The sequence below is a fragment of the Miscanthus floridulus genome, chromosome 4 (genome assembly GCF_019320115.1).
Source record: "Miscanthus floridulus cultivar M001 chromosome 4, ASM1932011v1, whole genome shotgun sequence".
NCBI lineage: Eukaryota > Viridiplantae > Streptophyta > Magnoliopsida > Poales > Poaceae > Miscanthus > Miscanthus floridulus.
The window spans coordinates 74,703,065-74,717,959 of NC_089583.1; the positions used below are offsets into that span (position 1 = coordinate 74,703,065).

Consider the following 14,895-nt stretch of genomic DNA (forward strand, 5'->3'; position numbering starts at 1 on the left):
TATCCTATACTCGGATGCAACCAAACACACCCACTTATATGCTTCCATCATGGCTAGAAAGAGCCTGCACAGAGCCCTCATCCTAAATCACCAATGCCGGAGCAACCAATCACACGCTTATTGACCCGAGCCGTCCTTTGTCCTGAGCAGCAGTGGCCTGCTAGTCCTAGGAGAAGACCGTGGGAAGGGTACAGGGGCGAAAACTGCTGCTCATCCGTGTGTTCCGGGACGAGCCAAGCCCTATCGATCGTCAGTTGGATGTTCAGCCAACTGCTCTTCCCAGTAGTGATAAAAAAACTGCTCTTCCCAGTAACCTACGAAACGGCCTAAACAAAAGTCAAATGCGACGAAGTCCATTCCGTAGGCGTAACGTGCCTGCTGCTGCTGGTTCGAGGTGGCTAACACGAGAGGGCGCCACCGGCCTCGGCTCGCCGCGCCCAGTTCCGAGACATCAGATACAAAAAAAGATGCACTCGACGGCCGTGTCGACCGGGGCAGGCGTGAAACTGTGACCAGTGACCAGGGGGAACCCACACCCTACGGCCGGCCCTGTTGGTTTTGGTCCCTCGCGGACGCCGTACGTCTTGCCGTGACCGGTGAGTTTGCGCGGCCGCGCAGCGGCATATCCGCCACGCTCTTTTGGTTCTCGGCAAAAAGCTTTTCAACACGAACCTGTCGCGAATCTACTAAATACATTCTAAATTATAGTTTATTTGACTTTTTTTTATCCAAGTTTAACCACTCGTCTTATTCAAAAAATTGTGAATGGAGTAATTGATTCTTAGATAAAGGTTTTAATTTTAATGTTTATCTATATATATAAAAGAAATGTACTTATTCAATTTGGCATGGACGGTTATAGTACAAGTAAAGCTTCTTGGAGCATCCGTTGCTCCACACGTATTGATTCGGGCTTAACTGGTGGTACAGTACGAGTGTCTGACCACCATACCGCCCGTTCGGTTTGTTGAAATTTGGTTAAAATTGACTGAAAATATTATTCTGATTTAATTGTTTAAGAGAAAACACTTTTTTTAGCTGAAAAAAAACCGAACAAACCGACTTCCAGGTAAGCCGAACGGGATCAGAGGTGAAAATGGCTTTCCCGTCTCGTCTCATTTTCTACATCTTATTTTCGTACTTTTTTTTACAGAAAGTAGAAACATGGTGAAAAAACGTAAAGTGGGACAAAAAAAGTGTTTTAAGCCATTTTTCATATTTCCTGTTTTTTACCGCCTTGCTACCTTTTCTGATTTTGTTTCATGGGAGTGAATAGGAGATTCTGGATTATTAAACTGCGTCTACGTGAGTGTGTGACCGTGTCTGCACTTTAGAATTGCATTTGAGATTTTGGCCCTGTTTCGCTTTGCTGAAAAGCAATGGCTAAAAATACTATTCGCTGATTTGATATAAGAAAAAAACAATATTCGTTCGTTAAAATAGTATGGCTCATAAGACAAGCGAATAGGACCTCTGAGTTGTAAGTAACCAGAACAGTGAACTATGTGATGCATGTGTTTATGGGCCATTTAGTAAAGCTCAGGACGACTTTAGCTCTGGCTTCTCAATGCACTGTATCAAATAGCTGTTTTTGTCTATTCTATCAAAATAAACAGTGAGGATGTTCTAGTGTTTGGTAGCTAGCGACTAAACTTTAGTCCCTGTCATATCGGATGTTTAATACTAATTAGGAGTATTAAATATAGATTATTTATAAAACTAATTGTATGAACAAAGACTAATTTATGAGACAAATATATTAAGCCTGATTAGTCCATGATTAGCGAATGTGATGCTACAGTTAACATATGCTAATTATAGATTAATTAGGCTTAATAAATTTGTCTTGCGAATTAGTCATGGCTTATGCAATTAGTTTTATAATTAGCTCATGTTTAGTCTTCCTAATTGACATCTAAATATCTTATGTGATAAGGACTAAAGTTTAGTCTAGGATCTGCTCTGGGCCACTGTCGGGTCTTTTCACAAACCGGCTGCAAAAAACATTTTTACCGTCCGTTCAGGAGCATAACCGATATTCTATATTCTACTCCCTACATTCTAAATTACAATTTATTCCAACTTTCTTAAAGAGTCAAAACATCTCAAGTTTGACCAAAATTATAAAAAAGAATTATAAAGATTTATGACATCAAATAGGCACACACTATGGAAATACAATTAATGAAGAATCTAATGATACTTATTTGATATCATAGATGTTATTATTTTATTATATAAATTAATTTGGTCAAACTTGAGATACTTTAACTCTTTAAGATAAAGGGACTTATAATTTAGGATGGAGCTATATATCTTATATTTTTAATCCTCATTAGCATTCTATCTCGCCATGCAAGCTATCCACATTATCATCCACTAGAACATTCCACTAGCATATGCAACTATGTCTTCATTCAAGCTATTGACATCAACAAGCCACATCATTTACTAACATATATTTAGTTTTCTACATCAATGTGCACTCACATGCATTATATATTTATTCATTCATATAAGTAAATATAATTGATTTAATTTCATCTGCGATTCCCACAGCAACGCACGTGGCGTTCTTCTGGTTATATATATATTGTTCTTCTATATTCAGTGGAGGTGTACTTCGAAACACAATATGTATAGCATACCAACAAAACTTAGCATATGAACATTAAAAAAAGATGCACCAGATGGTTTCTACATTACATAAAAAATAACAGCACATTTTACTCCCTTTTCTAATTCCTTATAGCAAGATTATCCTTGGATCACCTCTTTTGTAAGAACCACATGAAAATTTTAATTTTCAAAGATAATTTCAAATGTCATATTTTCTGTTATTTTAGTTGCTGGTTTTCCAAATATTTATCTTTCTATAACCTGATTTGTGTACCATTGTTTACTTTAAAGCACTCCTAAGTTTAAGAACTAGTTGCCAATCTCATTGTTAGGCTCACCAAAAAAAATGTGAATCTCCCATCCCCATCCCACCTTGATCCTTTGGGTGACAAAGAAGTGTCACTTTGATTAATCTATATATCTTTTTGTGCTTATCGTTTTTTCCCCAAAAAAAAACATGATATACTCTGTTATCGTATTAAGACCCCTCTAGAAATTTTAAAGAATGAGAATATAAACATGAGTAAAGTAGACAAAACTGAACTGATCTGAACTAATATGCCGCCAACTGATAAAAGCTTTCCTTTTCAACCAGTTAATCTTTTCTCAGTTCTTTCTTCGATCTTTCAGTCTGGGTTGTTAAAGTTTATTCATACGGTGCGTAAGGATTCCCGGTCCATATATATATGCAGAAAACTGAAGCAAGTGCACCGCGTTTGTGTTTGAAAGAGTTCTTGCCTTACCGGCCGGATTTAGTACGGAAACCGAGTAGCGCTGCTATCTAGGGCTTGTTTAGATCCGAAAATTTTGGCAAATGACACTATAACTGTTTTCGTTGTTATTTGATAATTAGTGTCCAATCATAGTCTAATTAGGCTTAAAAGATTCGTCTCGTGGATTTTGTCTAAACTGTGTAATTAGTTTTATTTTTTATTTATATTTAATGTTTCATGCATGCGTCCAAAGATTCGATGTGACGGAGAATCTTGAAAAATTTTACAAATTTTTTTGCAACTAAACTGAACCCTAGTTACGTGGAAGAAGCAACAATGGAAGCCGTCCCTCTGAGCGGGCATCTTTGTCTTTGTGAACATGAGACCGTGAGAGATCACCAAGTCAACACGAAAAGTAGTGGTGGTAGTACGAGAGACGCTGCTGCATTGACAACTTCTGAAAAGAGCGTCGTACTGTGCAAATTAAAAGTGGAGTGAGAGAGCACGTTAATTAATTATTAGGAGGATAACACCCGTTGCTAGCTACACTGCTTATGGATCACGCCACGCGTTCTACGAGAGTGTTGGGCTGGTCGGTTAATAAGCCAAAATATCGTTCCGACTAGATTGTTATAAAAGAAAAATATTGTTCTGTCTGGAGGATACTGTTTATGTAAACCGTGCCCGCGTGAGTGGAGCCGAACACGCTCATGAAAGTGCAGGGAAATGGCCAAACGCATCGGAGTCGAAGCCGAGCCTTATCTTGTTGCTACTTGTTCACCACCTCCATCCACCTCGTTGTGGATAGTCATAACGCAAACCTCCACTAACTTTTGCTGGATTTCAGCTTTTTTTTAAATAAAAAAAACTGTATTAATGAAGCAGATTTCCGTGCTTATGACGCGTCAATCAAAAATCAATGGAAGGAACTTTGTTGGAAGAAAAATTGAAAAGAAAGAAAAGATGAGGGGGGAAATCTAGTGTTGCACAACTAATTCGTGCCTTGAAAAGCCTGGAGACGGTTCGGCGTGGCGTTCCTTTCGCAACTCTGTTTCGGACGACTGCTGGGAAGCCACCCCACGTCTCCTCGTTGCTCCTCGGCCATCCATCGCTTTCGTGCCAAAAAATCGAGAAGCCAAACCCAAGCCTCGCAGCCCTTCACCTTCTCGTCTCCTCTCCAGTCTCCAGCGCTATATATAGCGACAACCGAGACACCGAGTCACCAGCAAGGAAGAAAGAGTCGGAGGAGCCATTCGTAGGTACCGTGTGACCGATTCAACGAAACCTCGATCGTCTAGTTGATCGATCGCCTGTGTGTGTGTTGATGGCAAGATCGGCGTTTGTTCCGATGGAGGAGAAAGAGCAAGGTGCTGCCGGAAGAGCGGGAGCGGGCGTCAATAAGGAGCAGGAGGTGCTGCTGCTGGTGCACAGCCAGGTGCGGCGGATCAAGGAGGAGGAGGAGGCCAGGGAGCGCCTCCTGAAGCTGCGCCTGCTGGAGACCAGGCCCGCCGCCGCCGGCGGGGTGGCGTGGCGAGCCCCGCGCTCTCTCTCGCCGCTCCGCCGTGCCGGGAGCGCCATCCCGGTCCCGGTGGGGGAGTAGCAGCGCCTCGCAGCCCTCTGCTTGGATTGTATCCGAGCATCCGTCGCGGTTCTCGGCCGGTTGTAGATACCTCCTAGGCGTAGCGAGCGTGGTTCAGTCGTGGTGCCTGTGAGCCGGCCCGTGCAGACATGGGATCAGAGCTTAGTAGACGACGGTAGGCAGCATCGCCATATATGTGTGGTCTGTGGTGGTAGTATATCCTGTCTTCTTCTTGGTGTTGTATGTATGATGATGATGACACATGAGAGGTTGCCATGTTTTGGCCTTGTGTTCTCTCTGAGACTCTGCTGTCTTCTTTTACATGGTCCCGTACGATTTTGTTTCTCCTGCTCTGTTCATGAGCCTGGGTTTCGCGCCAGGAAGGATAACCTTCAGAGCTCAAATCACATCCAAATCAATGTTCGAGTTGCGGCGCACGTTGTATGCCAGAAACCAAGCCTGTATGGTTTGCAGGAAGGACGCCGTCTCATCCAAGAACCGAAGCTGATCAAGCCGTGTGGTCTGCCTCATGGATTCGAGCCATCCTTCATGATTCATGAATACAATCCTCCTAGCACTTGCAGGGAAACCTCTAGGAGGCACTCACTCCTGAAAATACACCGTCCCCAAACCAAAACCAAAACCAAACAGGCTAATAGTACAAACCTCTCCTTCGTTTTCACTTTTCAAAGGAAAAGAAAAGGCTCAAATGGCAATTGACCAACGCCGGCTATGCAACCAGGCAACGGTCAGTGGTTGCGGAGCAGCCACGACACGACCACGAGGTTTGCATAGTTGACAAGGAACCGGGACTGGTCATGTTCACGCGAGCCGTTTCGGCCCCGCAGGCGAATGCACGTGGCCGAGCCTGACCGTATCTTCGTCGCCGGCGTGGCAGAACCATCCGCAATAATTCTACTGGCTTCCCACCTGGAGTCGCTGACGCGGCGGCGAGGGGGAAGACTCCATCATCGGCTTAGCCTCCACGTCGCGGCAAGCACTGCGCCCGGCCATACGAGTCGCCATCGCAAAGATGATTTGGGGGCACTTAGCTGTTGAAACCAACACCTCAGGAACAAAGGTTGTGTCGTATGATTTTCGCGTAGTCTCTAGGGTGGGGGCACGCGAAATACCGGCGGTTCGTGTTTGGGGCGGCGGGGAAGTATCTGTGGCTGAATAGCTGATTGCATCATCGTTGGTCACGTTCATCCCCAGCAATCAGACTGTTGCTCGAGTGGTCCAGTGGTCTGTCCTTCATTCAGAATAGTACTTTTACAACGACAGTGTAAAACATGTTTGCAACAGTGAATTCACGTATATACGAGTAGTACAAAGATGAGTGTGAGACCATTTATAAATACTCAGAGGAAATGGCAGAACAACTAGTGGGCACTGGGCAGTCACTGTCGGACATAAAGTAGAAACCCAATACTTGTTGGTAACTAAGCAGGAATTCAGTTGTTAGCAGAGCTGGTTTGATGAGAAAGGGTTGGAGTAGGCAATCAGATGTGAATCGTTTTCTTCCAGCGACGGCCGGCTTGTGTGTGGGGATCTCATCACACGACCACAGTGAAGCTGAGGCAGGACAGCAGGCGAGGCCTAGGGACTTGTGATGACAAAGCAGAGGTCGGTTCAATCTGAGCATTTCGGATTTTCGGTCGGAAGCTGAAACGCAGAGGGCAACCAAGAACATGATCGATCGTTGACAAAATAACCGCTTGTTCCAAGGGAATTCAACGAGCATACATATAGGCCGCGCGCCGTGCAAACCGTCAGTGCATAAGACTATCTCCAACGACAACACATAAAATATAATATTTATTCATCCTTTGAGTAGCGCTATAGGCAAAAGGTTTCATACATATTCGGCATCTTCTCCAATAACAAAACCCAAAAGAGAATTCTTTCTGCAAATGAGTTTCCAGGAGAGAGGATGTCCATATTTGGGTTATGCCTTTCAGGCAATCCAAAATAGATCTCCCGTATAGGCACTCTGTTGGAGGCTGATTTTGAGTCTTTTGCTACCCATTTTGGGTTTGGGTGCCCATATGGGTTTCTGGTTGGAGACAGTCTAAGCAATCCGAATAAAACAGTTTCCATCGCAGACTTCAACAAAAACCATCCTGCGCCGCTTGAGAGTTGAGACGACAAAACCCTGCGTAGGTAGCCGCTTGCCGCCTTGCCGGCAGGAGTTGTGATTAATCTCCTTCTCCTGTTGAAGTTGTGATTACGAGCGAGGGCGAGGGCTGCTGTGCCTGCTCCTTGGGGGCCATGCTGCACCGTGTCCTACGCCCGCATCGTGTCGCGCGCACTTCGTTTCCCATGCCGCTCGTGTTTCATGCCCGCGCCGTGGTGCCCCCCTCCACACCCACACACATGTAGGCGGGCCAACAACTACAGTTGGGTCCCACTGCAACATGTGCAACACCATATCTACCTCTGCAACATCTAGATAAAACATTTGCAACATACGTTCGAAACAACTGAAACACTTGCAACTTATGACTGAAACACAAGGAAAACACACGTGTAGCCATTGCAAAACATATGCAACATCCAGATAAAAACACTTACAATAGACGTGTGAAACATATGCAACATCCGGATGAAACACTTGCAACATATGCGTGAAATATGCAACACCCAGATAAAACACGTGCAACATACATCTGAAACAGCTAAAGCATTTAGAACAATACACTTGCAACATTTATCTGAAACACTTGCAACATATGCAACATGTGCAACATCCCGATTTACTTTTGCAATATTTGTATAAAACATTTGCAACATACGGAGTATCTCCGAAACAGATGAAACAATTAAAACATACGCTTGCAACATGCACTTTCAGTGCATCGCAACATCTTCTTGATGCTCGGGAGAATGGAAGCTCGTCGGCGTGTGGAGTTCACCGGAGGCAGCGGCCCGGCGGCACTTGGAGGCGATGGCCCGGCGGCGGTTGCTGCACGATGCGAAAGGGAGACATTAGCCGCGCAATGCGGTTGGGAGGCATCGGCATCGCGACACAGCTAGGAGCCAGCGGCCGCATGACTGCGCCTGGCAGGGCCGACAATCGAGCGCCGGGCACGTCGTGCCTGGTAGGGCCAGCACCCGAGTGCTACGCCTCGAAAGCAAGGGCGAAGCCAAGTTTTTTGTCGCTGGGGTTGGGACAAACCCATAATACCAACTTTAAGGTTGCAATAACATAGTACCAATAAAAAAATATAAAATAGCATTATAACAATAGACAAATTATAGCAAAAGAAGCTTTCACTGTAGTAGTTACCTCCTATAGCCTCCCTCTGCGGGTACGGTCCTATCACATCATCAATTGGAATTGTGGCTAGAAATTCTTGTTCCACGAAGCATATGATATAATCATTCATAAATCCATCTCCAATACATTTCGTAGTATTGTCTTCTCAATTTTCATTGCTGGAACGCACCTCTCTCCATCGATGCAATGGCAACTGGAAGAACTAGTACTAGCTTGAGAAGCCGATACACCAAAGGAAAAACCCGATGCTTCTTTGTACTCACCATCAACTTAGCAACTTCGGAAATAGTGTTCAAGTTGGCAAATCTTTCATCAGCCCGCATATTGTCAATATAAATATTAAGCTCACGACCAAGATCCCTTAGTTGTGTTGAATCAAAATCATCAGGATATGACTTAGCCAACTCCATTAAACTCTCAAATTTGAAAGCCTCAAAAGAATTATTGGGGTTGAAAGCAGCAATCTAAGTGAGCAATTGAGAGTTTATCTCATTGAAATTATCATTGAACTCTGCAAGTTGCAAGTCAATAATTGGATTGAAGCAATCATATTTGTAATGTTGATAGTCGGTTCGATTGGTCTTTTTTTTCTTAGCCTATGATGATCAATATAGTCCTCATCCATATTCAACTTGGGGATGCCATGTTCTTCACAAAATGACTACACAGCCTGCAACAAAGAATCCCATCTATCATCTCTAATTTGCTGAATTTTCTGCTTGAAACTCCATCATGGCCTCCAATATATCTTTATCTTTTCTCAGCAAGGACAGTGGCAAAGAATTTGCATGTCCTAAAATAAGCATCATTAAGTGCAAGCGGAACACAAAGTCAAATTGATAATGTAGTTTAGGAGACCACGAGCTTGGCGTCTCTTTGCATCATTTGGACCATCCTTTTCGACATAATGGAGCACTTCAATAACTTCAGGAAATAGATTGCTTAGGCTCTTGAGGGTTTTATAATGAGAATCGGTCTAACGTGCTTTGATTGTCTATCAAATTACACACATAATTAAATACTAAAGTAGATAGATATTGATGTACTCTTGTGCAAGCCGCCATACATATGATTAAAATAAATAACTGACACAGAGAATGTCCTGTCTCCAAATTCAGAGTTCATAGAGCTGAGAGCATGTCGCGGTGCCCGACGAGCGTCGCGGTATCACAAATTCTGGTTGCCACTGGGCGCCGGCGCCAGTGAGTCGCGACCTGCCTGCTGCCTGTTGATCACCGCCGCCATAGGTGCAGCCGCAGTGGATGCGCGATGGGAGTAGCCTGTTGATCACGACCTGCCTGACGGCGTTTGGACTGAATTGGACTTATGGTTTGCTGCTGTAGACTCGGACGATGGATTGACATCGGCAGTGGAAAATAGGCCTTCAGGGTGGGCTTATTAGCCTGAACGTGAACGTGCAAGCTTCATTCACCTTGAATCAGTGGCGGATTTTGTTTAATATCAATATAAATATTTGAATTTACAGCAAAAAAAAAAATCAATATTCACTCATTTTTATTAAAATATTATGATTTTGGTTATAAATAGTGTAATTTTTTTAAAAGTTGTTGAAATATATAATTATGTATATTTTATCACACTACAAAATATGATGCTATTTATCCGGCCCTCTTAATCAAAATCGATGGTTTCGCCGCCGCTTTAAATTAATATGCGTGGTTAAGTTGATGGACGATGGGCCGGAGCTATGGACGCTGGACTGCTAGGCTGACGGGTCGTACTTTTTTTTATTGGGGTCTTCCACGGTGAAAATTTAGTAGGTATAAGAGGTTCGATCGAAACCATCCGTGTCGGCCGACCCCAGCGGTTGCACGTAGCTTCGCCACTACTCGTAAGTGACCACGCGCCGCGCCTGGCAGAGCAGCGACGAGGGCTTCGCTAAGAGGCAGCAGGCAAGCGGATAGAAATGAGTGGATGAGCAGAGCGATGCGCTCAAAGGCAGGAGGCGAGCGGATAGGAGCGATATGAACTAATGGATAGGAATAAGTGGATGAGCAGATTTTTTTTTAGAAACAAAGTAGTGAGAAGTTGTTGAGCTAGCGTCGTGGCCCGCTTTTGAGCAGACCAACGCCTACTTCCTAGCATTAATCCTTTTCCAAAGTACCTTGCGTTTTCGCGACGGGCCTCAACCTAGTGTCACGATTATCTCATTCGTGGTCCACTTAGCCCAGCCTTATAGTTACGCGATCCTTTGTCGATGTGGACTAGGCCACAAGTGTCCTTTTCTACTCTCGTCGATAACGGATTCTGTGCTGTTCTTGGCTGCTTAGACGTTCTGGGCTGCTTCCCTCGAATATTGTTGTTCAGGGACTCCGGGTTCTCCGTTCTCTAAAGTCGGCCCAGATGGATAAAGAAATTCGCCGATGCCTGGTCTGTAGTCCCAGCACTGTGTTACCTCATGTTCGCATGGCATGTCTGGAGCTTATGCTTATTTTCTCTAAGTTTGGTACGCTAACGTGTGTTTTGTAGGACCAAACTTACTAACTCCTTAGCCAACACGTTGCTCATTTCTTTTTTGGATAGATAATACTAATACGTATTATTTGCATGCAGGACCATAAAAGCTCATGCTTATTTAAACTAAGGTCTAATAATAAAGAAAAACATCAGATGCTGACGATGAGCATCCTGTATATTTGGATGTGCTTTATGGAGAAACACGAGGATGGTCTCGATCTGAATCCACATGGGAGGTTTTCTGGCAGGCCGTTTATGTTGAGTTCAATGGTCCACTGTGAATCTGTGATTAGTTTACTTTGTAGTTCTTGGGATGGTTGGACCATATTTCGTTTTTCTATTCTAGTCCATGTGTAATAACCTATCAAGAGCCATAGGTGATTTCTAGCATAATCCTTTTGTTTGGCAACAGCTAGCACCAATAGAATGGGCCACTGGATGTTTTTTTCCCCTTCATGTACCACTAGGAAAGAAATTTCACAATTATATATTCAAGCGTTTCAACTCCTTGAATAATGCTGCAGTTTTTCAGATACAACAATAGGAAGGGTTGGTCTACCTGCTTAACGCTTGTTTTTATTTGGATAATATATTAGTTAAACGACAAAACTGAGTGCATACACTCTAGTTCCATTATACTAATCAACGTGAAAGATGAGCAGCTGCACTGGATTGGGGGTACTCCGTTGGATTGATCCTATAGACTTCTGTGTCGCTTCTTTGGGCTCTCAACACACAGCTCGTTAACAGGCCATTCTGTGGGAAACAAGCAGTTTGTGTGAAATGCATGTTTACATACGTTCTTGGAACCATAGACCGGAATCTGAACAGAACAAGTTTCAGCTAAAATCCGCTGATCATGTCGTGGTTCAACGATCAGAGCTGAATCAAGTTTTTTATTGATCGAGATGCCACATAGGACACCACACAGTAAAGAGGTGTGATAAGATAGACCTCTTTAGGCTTTGTTGTGAACAAATACTCCAGTTCAGAGGAAATTACGGCTGATCAGAACTGACTGAATGGAAAAATGGTCACGAAACTAACAGTTAATTGTTGCTGCGATCGAAGGGTACTTCTGAATTCAGATAAACGGCAGTCCTGACTTCCATACTTTTACTGAACTTCATCAGGAAAAAAAGGACTGAAACTTCAGCTTAAGCGTTCCTGTCAATGACCCAACTATGGTGTAAACTCAGTTCACTCACAGCAGGACCCAATACACACGGTCTCCGGGTTGGTAATTCTCCAGTTCGCACTTAAAAGATGATAGATGTTTTGCCTTTGAGCTGGCAAAGTGAACAAGAAAAATGAGTTGTCATTGTTTGGATGTGGTCAAAGGGTTGCCTTCTTGCATGGATGATGGAACAATCCTTTTCCTCACTTTCTTTGTGTGAAACTGGCTCAAGGGCTGCCCAAAGGGGTAAAATGCTAAGCGTACCCTTAATCATACCATCATTACCTAACAAATACTAGTTCAGTAGAACTTGTTTTTGTTTCACAGATTGTTTTTGCGCCACCACTGGTGTCAGAACTTTCTGGAATAAGATCGGAGTTGCATGACACTGGACCGCAGCGACTGACGGCTAAGGCGCACATTAGTCATGTGCATTGATCGAGGGTGCTTACATTAGTCATATGCGTTGATTTATGGCACTTAGATTGTGCAACGTTTTTATTTATTTTGTAACTAAAGCAACGTGCTTAACTCTTCTGGAACTAGTCTAAGCTTACTCTGACCAGAATTGTCTATGCTTGGTTTCCAAAATTTCTTGTTTGCAAGATCTCTTCAAGTTGAGAGTTCAGACTACAGTTTCAGAGCTGGATAAGGTAAAGACTCTCGTGCCTTTGGGAGGGGGAGAATGGAATGGAGAAATCAGATGCGACCACGTGTTCCTCGAAAAGCCAGTCAACAGACGAGGTGATTGTTCAACGCAATTGAAATCTTGAATACTCCGTCACAACAAACTGTTTCAAATTTAACCAGTTATATAACAAATAGTATTAATATTTATAACTTCAAATTAGTTTATTGTGAAACTATACTCTTTGACCTATATAATGATGCTTATTACATATTATAAACGTTAATATTTTTGTGTAAATATTTGGTCAAACTTAAAAAAAGTTTGAATCCTCGATAAGCGGTATATACACTTATTTTGGGACGGAGGGAGCAGACACCTACTGCCTGATTGTTTGTCTTTCCTGAATCAGTGACGTGCTAGTTAAATTTCAGAATATGCTCAAATTAATAGATAGTTTTTCTTTGATATCTCAACTATACAAGTCAATTTCTTTTAAGAAAGGACGGCAAAAGTTTCGTCGTGATTTCTATTAGACAAAGAAAGGAAAAAAAAGGTAAGTGTCCGTCCAGTTTTTTAAATGGAAACTGGGCCCAAAAAACATACAACTGATAAAAATATTCCACTCATCCTACAACACTTTGATATATCAGACCAGACAACTATCACAACTCACTTCACTACTTGCTCCAACTTGGTCGAAACAACCCAACTAAAACAACTCAACTAACAAAAACAAGGAAAGAAGAAAAAACACGACGACCAGCCGCGCAACACCATACAGCCCAGACGGAAAGAGAATTGTGGAACTGGAAAGCTTAGCCATGCCTTCAAGGACGAAACGATGCTAAAAGCACCGACAAAATAGCCCGCTATGGGAAGGTTTTCCCCTGCAACATCCAGTATGGTAGGAGGACAGATAGCAAAGGATGCCTCCAAGAAGGGAACGGCGTCCATAGACGTCATCGTCCAAGCTTTCGCCCCGAAACTCAAGCAACATCCAACACCGTCACCGTCGGAGACCGAACCCTAGCAGGGAGGTAGAGTGCGGTGATGGATCACCAACAGCCCCGCCCGACCACCGCCCCTAGAGGCGTCGGCCGGGAGAAGCACCAGGACAAAACCCGCCAAAGTGTTCGCCCTCCACTGGAACCGGCAAAGCCGGCCAGCGGAAGAAGAACCGGCCAGCTCTGCCGCGGAAGCCACAACTCGAGGAAGGCGGAAGGGATGGTAGGGAGAAAAGGGCCAGGATCAGAAGAATCTCCAGTCGCCCAGCTCACCAACGACCCAACCCCTACCGAGCCTGCCTTGCATCAACCATGTCGCGCATAGCCTCCAGCAACCTTCGCTAGCCCCAAGCCGCCCACTCTGCCATGCCGCACTGCTGCTGTCGTTGTCGCCGAACCGGGAGAGCCTGGTGTGGCCCACTCGACCGACGCGCACCTCGCCGCCATGGCGCGGTTGACGCGAAAAAACGAGTAGGTCACCGCCGTCCACGCCACCAAGGCGCCGACGCCGCACGACCAGCGTAACCGCCTACATCACCACGATGTCAGACAGCGCCTGGCCGCACCACCACGCCACCAATCCGCACCGACGCAGCCAAACCCACCGCCAGCCATCACCGATGCCTATGCCATCTGAACTTTGGCGCCGCACGCCGCTGCCTCTATAGTAGCGCTAGATTCGGCCCCAGGAAGGCCGGATCTAGCCGCTAGGACGCCGGATCTGCTACCCGGAGCTGCCTCCACTGTCACCGCGCCCGCCATAGTCGCTAGCAAGGACCACCACGACGAGCAACGGTCTCGAACACCGAAGACACACCCCGCGTAGCCAACTCCTCCACGGCGCCTCCACGCGTAGCTACTGCGACGCCACCCTTTCGTGGCCGCGCCGCTACTGCGCCGAGCCGCCATGGACATCGAGCGCCGCCCTGCATAGTGGAGCTCGTGTGCCTGGGCGAAAGGCCTCGCCGCCACCATCCTAGGGGCCACGTGGGCCTCCCGGCGGCCCCTCCAGCAGCGGCGAGGGGGGAAGGGAGGGGAGAGAGGGCTGGCGGCGGGGCTAGGGTTATCGCCGCCCGAGTCGCATGTGCGGGGGCGAGCGGGTGTCTTTTTACAAGTCAGAATTGTGGCGTATGAAATTGACATCTTTGAATCTGAGATTTTTTTTCTCTATATATTTTTAGAACATGTTCAAATTAATGGTTTCATTTCTTTAACACTGCCTAGGACCTTATTTTGTTGACAAAACATAACATTGCGGCAATTTTTTAAAGCATAGCAGAATATGAGAGTTAAAGTCCTCGCAAAAACAAAAAAGAATATGACAGTTCAAGACTGTTGTTGTGACTGTTTTGTTCTCTTGTAGTAATTAAGAAGCTTCTTGTCCTGGCAACAAGAGTGTGTTTGTCAACCCCTA

General features: G+C 44.7%; 1 protein-coding gene across 1 annotated transcript; it reads left to right on the forward strand.

Annotated features, from left to right (window-relative positions):
• The first annotated feature begins 4,542 nt into the window (after positions 1 to 4,542).
• LOC136551743 (uncharacterized) lies at positions 4,543 to 5,205 on the forward strand. Its single transcript, XM_066543284.1, has one exon. The coding sequence runs from the start codon at positions 4,657 to 4,659 to the stop codon at positions 4,930 to 4,932; it is 276 nt and encodes a 91-aa protein (XP_066399381.1). The 5' UTR covers positions 4,543 to 4,656; the 3' UTR covers positions 4,933 to 5,205.
• The last annotated feature ends 9,690 nt before the right edge of the window (positions 5,206 to 14,895 follow it).